This window comes from Salmo salar, chromosome 20 (genome assembly GCF_965601325.2).
Source record: "Salmo salar chromosome 20, fSalSal1, whole genome shotgun sequence".
In the NCBI taxonomy this organism is placed as follows: domain Eukaryota; kingdom Metazoa; phylum Chordata; class Actinopteri; order Salmoniformes; family Salmonidae; genus Salmo; species Salmo salar.
In genome coordinates, this window is record NC_138310.1 from 58,543,996 (window position 1) to 58,556,437 (window position 12,442).

General features: G+C 42.2%; 2 protein-coding genes across 3 annotated transcripts in view; both read left to right on the forward strand.

Moving 5' to 3' along the window:
- Positions 1-5,698, forward strand: part of LOC106580942 (schwannomin-interacting protein 1) — a 50,788-nt gene extending 45,090 nt beyond the window's left edge. For both annotated transcript variants that reach the window (XM_014162527.3, XM_014162529.3), the window contains 3 exons: positions 3,554-3,677; positions 4,483-4,576; positions 4,889-5,698. In XM_014162527.3, the coding sequence (XP_014018002.1) occupies positions 3,554-3,677; positions 4,483-4,576; positions 4,889-4,940 (270 nt within the window). In that variant the 3' untranslated portion in view covers positions 4,941-5,698. The remainder of the gene's footprint in view (positions 1-3,553; positions 3,678-4,482; positions 4,577-4,888) is intronic.
- A 1,643-nt stretch (positions 5,699-7,341) lies between these two features.
- On the forward strand, positions 7,342-9,410 carry il12a (interleukin 12a). The gene is made up of 6 exons (XM_045704225.2): positions 7,342-7,512; positions 7,737-7,891; positions 8,042-8,137; positions 8,300-8,341; positions 8,543-8,692; positions 8,942-9,410. Exons 1-6 carry the CDS (start codon positions 7,491-7,493, stop codon positions 9,080-9,082), a joined length of 606 nt encoding a protein of 201 aa, XP_045560181.1. The 5' UTR covers positions 7,342-7,490; the 3' UTR covers positions 9,083-9,410.
- Positions 9,411-12,442: the final 3,032 nt, after the last annotated feature.

Below are 12,442 nucleotides of genomic sequence, written 5' to 3' on the forward strand. Positions count from 1 at the left end.
AACACTCTGCTGTACTGAACACGGGCAGATGAGGCCCTGATGCTAAGCTAACGCACTGCTATACTGAACACGGGGGCAGATGAGGCCCTGACGCTAAGCTAACACACTGCTGTACTGAACACGGGGGCAGATGAGGCCCTGACGCTAAGCTAACGCACTGCTGTACTGAACACGGGCAGATGAGGCCCTGACGCTAAGCTAACGCACTGCTGTACTGAGCACAGGGGCAGATGAGGCCCTGACGCTAAGCTAACGCACTGCTGTACTGAGCACAGGGGCAGCGCCATGCTGTGGGCAGACTCACACCTATATGCTCATTCCTGGGTACAAGTTCTCAATACATTTGTTATAGAAATATACAAGAATGTGAACCTTTACCAGTTGATTTCAGCCCTACCAAAAAATACATAGTCAGAGTGCAGGCTGGCACCTGGCCAGTTTGTTAAGCCAGTGGCCGTGGGGTTGAGTGCCAGGGGCTCTTGCGTAAGCCAATAATGACAGGAGAAATGAGGGGAATGTGTGTGAGGAGATGTTTTTTTTTTACACCAGATACCACGCTTTAATTCACTAAAGCCATGTGGCCTTCCAAAGAATTTACACAAGAATTTACACAACACTCCCACCAAGAGAATTACATTATTTTCGTTTTTCCCCATTCATGTCATGCTAAGAGAATACTGATATGATGAAATACTTGAGTATTGTTGTTGGTGGTATCCTTATTCGTATTGCCACTAACTTCACAAGCCAGTAATATAACTGAGGGAGGAAACTCCGCCTCAGACAAACACAATAAGCCCAAACACATATCGTGATCAAAACACTACCACTCGCGGTGGCCGGCTCTCCCCCCGCATCTCTCACTCTCTCTCTCTTTTCTCACACCCCCGCCTCTCTGCGTGTCACGGACTTCCGTGCTCCCTCGCCGAACTGAAACAGTGGCACATGGCAGAGGGGAAACATGGCCCCTAGCTCAGTTGCATGGGTGCCAATGTGAAAGTGAAAGAGGAGTGAGAAACTCTGACAAGAAGAACCAGCTAAGCGATCTCGCACACTCACAAGTCATACAGCAAAAGGGCAATGGAAGGAGCACATGTTTTCTCACCCTTAGACACGTTCTCTCTCTCTCCTAAGCTAAGGAGAGAGATAAAGGAGATTCACACAGATGATAGAAATAGATTGAACAAGGGATCGAGGGAAATTCTCATACCCAGCGAGCCTGAGAAAGAACATGATGCTTTATGATTCACCTTGGTTACTATCTAGGGTTAATGTCAAACCTGCCCCTGTTGAACCCAACAAGGTGTGACATACAGAATGAGAGAGAAGGGGAGAGATAAAGAGGTGGATGAGAGGAAGTGAAACTGAAACTCTTTAAGGAAACACAAAAGACAGCAGTGAAAGGCTGTGTGTTGATTTGACAAGAACAAACTGTCAAAGAATCCAAGAAGACAAAGAGAGAGCGTATAGTGTGTTGCTTACTGCCAGGAGCATAGCCGCGGGAAGTAGTTTGGAGGTGGGGGTGCTCCGATTCTTTGGCTGGGGGGATGCTGAAAAAAATGCCTTGCCCGCACTACAGACGGCTATGTCATTCTGCTAATACAGGACTAGTAAAGGCCCAGTAAACTAGTTTCTATTTTTACTGTTTTCTACATTGTAGAATAGTAGTGAAGACATCAAAACTATGAAATAACACATATGGAATCATGAAGTAACCAAAAAGGTATTAAGCAGATCAAAATAGATTTTATATTTGAGATTCTTCAAATAGCCACCCTTTGCCTTGATGACAGCTTTGCACACTCTTGGCACACATCTTAATTTGGTTGAGGTCGGATGATTGTGGAGGCCAGGTCATCTGATGCAGCACTCCATCACTCTCCTTCTTGGTCAAATAGCCCATACACAGCCTGGAGGTGTGTTGGCTCATTGTCCTGTTGAAAAACAAATGATAGTCCCACTCAGCCCAAACCAGATGAGACGGTGTATTGCTGCAGAATGCTGTGGTAGCCATGCTGGTTAAGTGTGCCTTGAATTCTAAATAAATGACAGACAGTGTCACCAGCAAAGCACCCCGACACCGTCACACCACCTCCTCCATGCTTCTTGGTGGGAACTACACATGCGGATATCATCCGTTCACCTACTCTGTGTCTCACAAAGACATGGCTGTTGGAATCAAAAATTTGACTCCAGACCAAAGGACAAATTTCCACCAGTTTAATGTCCATTGCTTGTGTTTCTTGGCCCAAGAAAGTCTCTTCTTATTAATGTCCTTTAGGAGTGTTTTTCCCCCCCTTTATTTAACTAGGCAAGTCAGTTAAGAACAAATTCTTATTTTTGATGACAGCCTAGGAGCAGTGGGTTAAACGGCCTTGTTCAGTGGCAGAATGACAGCTTTCTATCTTGTTAGCTCAGGGATTCGATCTTGCAACCATTCGGTTACTAGTCCAACGCTCTAACCACTAGGCTACCTTCCGCACTTCGCAGCAATTTGACCATGAAGGCCTGATTCACACAGTCTCCACTGGGCTGCAATTTCTGATGCTGATAACTCTAATGAAATAATCCTCAGTAGCAGAGGTAACTCTGGGTCTTCCTTTCCTGTGGTGATCCTCATGAGAGACAGTTTCATCATAGCACTTTAGGATTTTTGCAACTGCCCTTGAAGAAACTTTTACCTTGTCACAACACAACTGATTGGCTCAAATGCATTAAGAAGGAAAGAAATTCCACAAATTCACTTTTAAGAAGGCACACCTGTTCATTTAAATGCATTCCAGGTGACTACCTCATGAAGCTGGTTGAGAGAATGCCAAGAGTGTGCAAAGCTGTCATCAAGGCAAAGGGTGGCTATTTAAAGAATATCAAATATAAAATATATTTTGATTTGTTTAACACTTTTTTGGTTACTACATGATTACATATGTATTATTTAATCGTTTTGATGTCTTCACTATTATTATACAATGTAGAAAACAGTAAAAATAAAGAAAAACCCTTGAATGAGTAGGTGTTCTAAAACTTTTGACCGGTAGTGTATATTCTGATCTTTCAGGGGGTGCTACAACATCTTCAGCACCCCTACTTCCCGCAGCTATGGCCAGGAGGAAGGAGACAGAGTTGTTTACTGTAGCTCTCTATGACTAGGGTCAGTTCTGGGACCATTGCTGTTCTGTATATTGCTGTGACAGTCGTCACTAGGCTGACCCCTGCTGGAGAGATTGGGATTTGCATCATATTACAGTCTGGTGCTCAAGCTGGGCAGCTCCTGGAGCATGGGGCTGCTTTCAGCAGCTGGATATATTTATGAGATGCAGATTAAACTGAAATGACGCCTTTCCTCAAGCATCTGCACCATCTTGTACAGACAAACACACATCGGCCTACACACACTCACACTCACATATACTGCAGTGTCGTTGGGTTCTGTAGTGCCCAAGGATCCATATCAGTGAGTGTACATATTTTGTACTTGTACATTTCCGATGTGCTGTATGTTTCTGTAAATGTGTGTGTATTTGTAACTGGTGATATGTGCGTTTCTCTCTAGCTGCCCCACATGCCCCACATCAGTGAGTGTCTGATGAAGAGGAGCCTGAAGCCTACAGACCTGAGAGACATGACCCTGGGACAACTACAGGTTATAGTCAACGACCTGCACTCCCAGATAGAGAGTGAGTACCACACACACACACACACACACACACACACACACACACACACACACACACACACACACACACACACACACACACACACGTTTTTCTATCCTAAAATGTATTTCCATTTAAAATCCTATTTTTGTCTAACCCCTAAACCTAACCCTAACCATTGGCCCCTAAGCTTAAAATAGCCTTTGTCCTTGTGGGGACGTGGGAGATTTCCCCAAGAGTGAGAATTTTCCTTGTTTTACAATCCTTGTGAGGACTTTAGGGGATTTCAGGTCCCCACGAAGATTGAAGAACAAGACCACAAGCACACTCACGCACATACACACATTGTTAGTTAGGGACGGTATCTTTCGTATTGACAGTCATTTCAGACAATGTAAGTTGGATGCACGTGTGATGATACTGGTGAAAGACGTACAATACCTCATTTTACACAGAAGGCCCAAAAATCCCCCACAAAAATGTTGCTATAGAATCTTGTATTTTAGTGGCATGGTTTAAAAAGAAATGCTCCATTCGAAATCTGTGTATCGTATGACTTGGGGCTGGATTCAATCCGTATCGTGGAAGATCCGTGTTATAGCTCGATTGAAATTATATATAAAAGCAATATTCCTGCGTTTGCGGAGACTGCATTCACTGTAACCGCTGCAAATGACGGCTCAATCGGAAATGACCTTTAACACACATCTTCCGCGATACTTCTGTGATATGGATTGAATCCAGCGCCTGGTGTATGTTAGTGTTCTAATGGTGTGTTGTTGCTCTAATGTTTTTCTGACGTTGTTCTGATGTTTGTCTTCTCCAGGTCTGAATGAGGAGCTGGTGCAGCTGCTGCTGATCAGGGATGAACTGCACATGGAGCAGGATGCCATGCTGGTGGACATAGAGGACCTGACCAGGTGGTGGTGCTATCTAACACACACACACACACACACACACGGAGACACACACACACACACACACACACACAGCCCCCAGGGCTATGACCGCAAACAGGCCAGGAATGTTTGGGGGAACTCTGTCTTTGGGACAGATGTTTAGCAAAGGTTATACATTTGCATGATTTTCATACAGAAGCACACACACACACACGCAGCTTGAAGAACAAGGACCTCAAACAGGCCAGGGAATGATTAGGGGACTCTGTCTTTGGGACAGATAGCTGCAGCTAATAAAGTAGTTTATCTAATCATCATTTTGTTTTTACTCAGGCATGCTGAGAGCCAGCAGAAACACATGGCTGAGAAGACCCCATCCAAATGAGACACCTCGACCCTACCCCATCCCTTTACTCCACCCCTGCCCCATCTTGGTCCCTGTGCCCTGCCCCATGTCTCTCGCTGCTCCCCCTCTGTCTGCCCCTCTCCCATGGTGGCAGCAGCCAGAGGAAGGCCACCCTTTCATTTGCTTCTGTGGTTGTCCCAGCGCTAAAGACAGAGAATTTCCTGCTTCCTGGGAGAAGAGGAAACTGATTGTGTGTTGTCATGGATACTGTCCCGGCTTCCTGTGCAGTGATTGGCCTTGCTTCGCTATTGTTTATTTTTAACTTTTTACATTCGCCACTAAATTATAACTGTCAATACAAAATGGTGGAGAAAAAAAATAATAATAGTGAGAAATTAGTAGAAAGTCAGTTAAAAGAGAAAAATAAGAAACATTGTATAAAACTATGACGACTAACATCAGACTATTTTAAGTTGAAAGGTAATTTTTAAGTATTTCAAAGTCAACCTCTTTTTATTCTGCACAATTGGTAGTTTTCAACTGAGAAATGTTTATTTGAAGGTGCTAAAAGAGTGTAAAGGAAACATGCCTGCCTTGTAGTGGAGTTGTAACTTTTGGTAATACATTCACTCTGATCGGTCTTCAACATTTTGTAAATGTTGATTTTCTGACACGAGTCATTTTAAATGAATAAATGTGTTAATATCATTTACATCCTATTGTATTGAGAATTTTTATTTGAGGGAAGAAATGTTTATGTACAGATATGTAAAATAAAAAATAAACTTTGTTTCATATATTGTGGTTTGGTGTGCAGTCTGTTAAGAAAAGTGGACAGAGATTGACATATTATTGTAAATATTATAAGTACATACTGTATGTCCATATGGCGAAACACAATACATTAACAGTGCATTTATAACTATTTTATAATTATGTAATACTAATACTGACAAGTGCATTGTAGGATTTTGGACATAATTCATAAATGAATAACCATACCAACATTACTGCCACCTGGGAAGAGAAAAGCTGATCACTCCGCTGAATATTTTACTCAGAGGCAACAAGAGTATGAAGAATGCATCAGTTTTTTTATAATAATATTTTTCGATGAACAGTCATACAAAACCACCTTATTTTAAAGAGTAGATGATTTTAACCTTAGGCCTAAGATAGCTCTGTGTTTTACTGTGATTGTGGTTTTGAAAGGTCTGATCTCATATCAATGGTCACAACCACAAGCATCATCCACTTCTGTGAAACTCTCCCCAGCAGGTTGACTCACCATGGCCTCTCTTTCTCTACAGACCCTGAGGGTCAGCCTTTACTGGAAGAGGAGTACTTTCTAAACTAAACAGGCCAATGGTAAACAAATTCAAATGCCAGGGTTCAAATTGTGGAGGTGTGCAGGGGTCATGGGCAATCCCATTACATTTTAGTCATGGTTTAGTAGACTCTCTTATCCAGAGTACTTTAACAGGAGTGCATACATTTTCGTACTGCTCAACCGTGGGAATCGACCCCCCCCCCTCCCAAATGCCACTGTCACAGTATGATTGATGTATGATTGATTTAAGATGAAATCATCTAATCAACCCTATTATGGTCAACCATGTTACTTAATAGGCATTTGCTATATTCAATTTTTTTTGGGGGGGGCATGTTTTTTATTAAGTTGAACAAGTGCTCTTTATGACAGAATATACAAATTAGGCGAAATCTAAAGTTGTTCTTTTTTAACAACTTACTTCTCAAAAGCCACTTTATTTTGACCCCTGTGGTGAAGAACTCAACCAAAAGTTGGGAAATTAAACCTATTTTCTATTTACATTGTTTTTCGTTCTTACGAAATGTATGTTTATAATGCATAATTGAAAGCATGTAAAGCTTTGCAAGAAAAAAAAAGAACAACTATGAATGTAGTTTAAAACAATCAGCCTTCTAGAGAAGAGGCTCATGTCAAAGTAGACTAAAGGCTACTACCCAGCCACATCTCTAGGCCTATAATACAATCATTTAGAAAATGCTTTCTAACATTATTCTTTGTGTCATCTGTCTAGTTTTGACAATTACATAGGCTAGAGAAAATAAGCAGCAAAAGTAAAACATTGACATCGGAATGCATGTCTCTCGTAGTTTTTTGACAATCGGTGGTTGCTGCAAAGTTTCTGGATAGAGTTGGGCTACGGAGTGATATGCTGCCCACAAGAGAATGTGACTCACTGCATTACTCACTATAATGTAAAAAATATATATAGGTATTGTATTATTCATTCACCTCAAGGCATTGGTTTCCTCTTGAGCCTACTCATGCAAATCGAAACGAGGCCCTGGATGTTAATTCCAGTTTCACTTGAAGGAGTCACTCATTGGCCGAGATGTAAACAGAGACCACTCAGGAAATTACACTTGACTGACGCGTCGCTTTCATTTCGGCGGGTCTTGTTGTTTTGCTGTATGTAATTCAGTGTTTAAATGTGGCCAGGGGATTCCCTCTAGGAGCGCTGCATGGCTATATAATGATCAGATGAAGCAAAGATGACACCTATCAGTTTACGCCACACTTGAGTCAAAGATCTCAGAATCATGCTGCCAAATTTTTATTTATGTGAGTATTCATTTTATTTGTACATCATTTTATTGATGTGGGATTTTTTATCAACTAAACCCTCTGAAATGATATGCCTCAAACTTGACATGTCTTCCGTTTTCATTTATGGAGTTAAAGAATTACATTTTCAGGGGTGTTTTTATTATTGGTCTGTTTAGAGGATTATTGGGGTGATGCATTGGTTGGTGCTGACTGACTGATTGTGTCCTCCCTCCACACAGACTTTACCAGCTGTGTGCTGCTGCTCGCTTTGTCCTGCCAAGTCTCCATGGGAACCCCAGTGCGCACGCCGCGGAGTTTGGAAACTGAGAAATGCGGGCAGTGCTCTGACCTCTCCAGAGAGCTCGTCAAGAATGTTAGAAAGCTCCTGGACAACGTGAGTGACAATTATAACTAATGAATTTGAACTTTTAATTCATATCTAATGTATTGTTCATTCAGTCAGTCAGTCCGTCTGTATCGTTGATATGCTTACAGTTTGTGATTGATTTATCCACTTACTAAGTGAATCATTTTCCCTTGATAGGAAAACCTGTTTGGGGGTTTAAACTGCTCGGAGCAGCGCGTGGAGGTAAACAGTAAGACCCAGACAGTCATAGCCTGCGAACCCAACACGGACAGGGTAAGTCACAGTCATTTTCTAGATTCATATTAACATTATTTAAAATATATATATATATACTTTCTCGGGCTTTTAAGTATTAATTGAAAGTAATAATTAGGATTTACAGAATAGTGATATAAATCAGTCTATTGATGCATTATTTTTGCTGTATTTCCTCAGAACACAAGATGCTCTGGTCAACGGAACACCACATTCAGTGAGGTAACTATTGTGTTCTTACAATACTGCATCATTGTATATAAATCCACAGTTTAAAAAAGAAACAGTTAGATCTTTAGACAGTCTGTAGATTTTATAATGACTGCATTTCACATAATTCACCCATTCCTAGCTCACCCATTTCAACTGCTTCCTATATGTCTGATTGTCTGATCTCTGTCCATCTTTGTTTTCTTCTGACAGAGTGAGTGTCTGAGGAACATCCGAGCAGACCTAGGACATTATGCTGCCTCACTACAGGCTTACAAACAGGCCGACCTCAGCTCCACTGTCCAGGACACCAAGAACCTACTCAATAATTGTCCATCCACACAAGGGGATCCTTCCTCACATGTAAGATTTGATTTTTCAAATTTTTATTTTTTTGGGTCATAAAACATTCCTTCCTTCCCTGAATTTTCCTTTTTCTTTTGATTCAGTTTTCTAATGACAACAAACTCATATAGACAATTACAAAAGTGTACACAAAAAAATGTGTTCCTCTGTGTTTGAGACAGCACAAATGTTATTGGCACGCACACAACTATGGACTTAAAGTTAGCATTTTTATAAAGTTAAGCTTTGTTTCCTTTTGCCCTGCAGGTTGCAGACCCTAAGCTGACTAGTGGTAACTCTGTGGACCAGAGGGTCCATCTGTGTAAGGTACTGAAAGGCTTCCACCTCCGGATCATCACCATCAGCAGAGCCATGGGATACATCTCTGCTGGGGACCACAGGAAGTAAATCCTCATCTTCAACACCATCCAATTCCTCATCCTCATCAACTATAACAAGTGCTGATAATCTTTATCATCATCATCATCACCATCAACAAGTTAATCATCAGCAAAACTGATTGTCATCTTCATCATCAGACATCATCATCAACTACTTTGCCATCATAACTGTTGAATACTTACTGCACTACCCTGTGAATGCCTAGATGAGTGGGACATGAGCTATCTAAACTCTTTTGGCTCAGTTAGAGCTGAATGACAGTAGGTTTAGTGCAAAACCAGTAAATGAAGATCATGTTGGTCAATTTATTTATTTATTTATTTCTATATTTAAGGACTGGGATTTATTTATTTATTTGATTTATGAAATATATGTATTTATTTATTTAACAATGTGTTATTGATGTTATTTATTGGAATATTTATAATAAAGTATTTATTACAAACTTACTGAGACTGATTATGTATTTATTATATTGACTGGCTGTTAATGTTAGCTTTGTTGTCTGTGTTGCTCTGTAGGCTTAAACATTCTATCCATGAATAGGCTAAATACGCTTTTGTTTGTTGTAAAAATAACTAATCTTTATGGAACATGTTGAAATATAATATCCTTCAGACGGGAGGGAGGGCAGTGTGATTAATAGTGGCATAAGATTTGAAAAAGCCCTTTTCTGCATCTTCAAGCAGGTCTCCGCATGGAACCTTTTGTCCAATTTGGCATGTGGGCACACTGGCAGGCATTACACACAATGAAACCATGCCACCCTGGGCGAAAATCCTTGCCTGGTATTTAATCATTGCCTGAAACCATGCCTGGTAATTTGCATCTCCAAGTCCTGCACCCTCTCCTGAAAATCCAGGTCGTGGCATGTGCTTTCAGCCACAGCACTTTGCATTTTTTTAATTTGAACTTTTATTTTTATTTAAGTCAGTTAAGAACAAATTCTTATTTACAATGACAGGAACAGTGGGTTAACTGCCTTGTTCAGGGGCAGAACAATAGATTTTTACCTTGTGAGCTCAGGGATTTGATCCAGCAACCTTTTAGTTACTGACCCAACGCTCTAACCACTTGGCTACCTGCATCTCCTCAATGAGGGAAGTTTTCATCTGGATCAACTCCTCCGGTGAAGAAAAGCTATTCGGCCCTCATCGACTTGTGACTGCAATAGGCCGATACAGCCAGCCATTCTGATCCCATAACTTCACCCTATCCTCAGCTCTCTCGTGCTTAAGGGTGGACAGATTACGTTCAGACTTTCAATCGCATCCCTGAAGGCGTCATTCTGCTGTTGGAGCTGCAGACGTCGAGTCTCCAGCCGTGCAGTGGTGCTGTTGCTCTCCTCCAGGTATTTACGCATCTCCAGGACTATGTCCTTGAGAGTGTCCATGTCTTTCACGGAGATCCTCAGGCTTCTCATCAGGTTCTTCGGCCCAATGTTTTCTTTACGCAGAGCTTCTCTCCTCTACTCGGCTATCTCTTGGGCAACCTCAGCGGCTTCCGTAAGGTACATTTCTTGGTGTATGTGAATTTGGTTATCAGGTCGCTCTTGTCGTCCACATCCGGCTCAGGTGATGAGAACATTTCTGCCCCATCTACAGTGTCTCCCTGTGGGTGGCAAGAGTCCGTGTTATCACCGTGCCTGCATTAGTCAACTGCACCACCGCGTGCTTGGAGTCATTCGAGGCACAATCCTCCCAGTCGGCCTTTGATTTCAGTCATCTGCCGGGAGGTCGTGAGCAACGGACAGGTATAGTAATGACTGCCCATCCTGGTCCTCCCACACGTCTCCGGAGGTCTCGCGGGTCCAGTCTGCCGGGACCTGGGAAAGTCTTGACGGGTCCAGGGAGGGTTCAGACACCAATGGCCGTAGCTCATGACCCGAGGTCCTTCGATTGTTATTTTTGCACTGCATCCTGGTCAGTATTTACCTTAGTTTTCAGTATTCCGTGCAGTATTGGGATATTTGTGATATCTGTAGTTGTGGATATTGCGGTAATGCTGGTCAGGGTGCATTTATAAATCTAGGTTCAGATGACAACTTGATTGTAAGCCACATCACTTAGCATCATTTCAATGAGCATTCTATATTACCATGGCAATCCAGCAGCAGTTGATTGAACATTCCAACTTGCCATGGACATGACTGCATCACAATACCAGCCATATGGAGTGTACCCATGAGTTTACCATTGCCCTTGATTCTAAGCAATGTTGTGCTTCTATTTTTATTGACTTGGCCAAAGCTTTTGATACGGTAGACCATTCCATTCTTGTTGGCCGGCTAAGGAGTATTGCTGTCTCTGAGGGGTCTTTGGCCTGGTTTGCTAACTACCTCTCTCAAAGAGTGCTGTGTATAAAGTCAGAAAATCTGCTGTCTCAGCCACTGCCTGTCACCAAGGGAGTATCCCAAGGCTCAATCCTAGGACCCACGCTCTTCTAAATTTGCATCAACAACATAGCTCAAGCAGTAGGAAGCTCTCTCATCCATTTATATGCAGATGATAGTCTTATACTCAGCTGAACCCTCCCCGGATTTTGTGTTAAATGTTCTACAACAAAGCTTTCTTAGTGTCCAACAAGCTTTCTTTACCCTTAACCTTATTCTGAACACCTCCAAAACAAAGGTCATGTGGTTTGGTAAGAAGAATGTCCTTCTCCCCACCGGTGTGATTACTACCTCTGTGTGTTTAGAGCTTGAGATAGTCACCTCATACAAGTACTTGGCAGTATGGCTAGACAGTACACTGTCCTTCTCTCAGCAAATATCAAAGCTGCAGGCTAAAGTTAAATCTAGACTTGGTTTTCTCTATCGTAATCGCTCCTCTTTCACCCCAGCTGCCAAACTAACCCTGATTCAGATGACCGTCCTTCCCATGCTAGATTACGGAGACATAATTTATAGATCAGCAGGTAAGGGTGCTCTCGAGCGGCTAGATGTTCTTTACCGTATAGGACACATCACTACGCTCTATACTCTTCGGTAAACTGGTAATCTCTGTATACCCGTCGCAAGACCCACTGGTTGATGCTTATTTATAAAACCCTCTTAGGCCTCACTCCCCACTATCTGAGATATCTACTGCAGCCCTCATCCTCCACATACAACACCCGGTCTGCCAGTCACATTCTGTTAAAGGTCCCCAAAGCACACACATCACTGGGTCACTCGTCTTTTCAGTTCGCTGCAGCTAGAGACTGGAACGAGCAGCAATAAACACTCAAACTGGACAGTTTTATCTCAATCTCTTCATTCAAAGACTCAATCATGGACAGTCTTACTGACAGTTGTGGCTGCTTTGAGTGATGTATTATTGTCTCTACCTTCTTGCCCTTTGTGCTGTTGTCTGTGCCCAATTATGT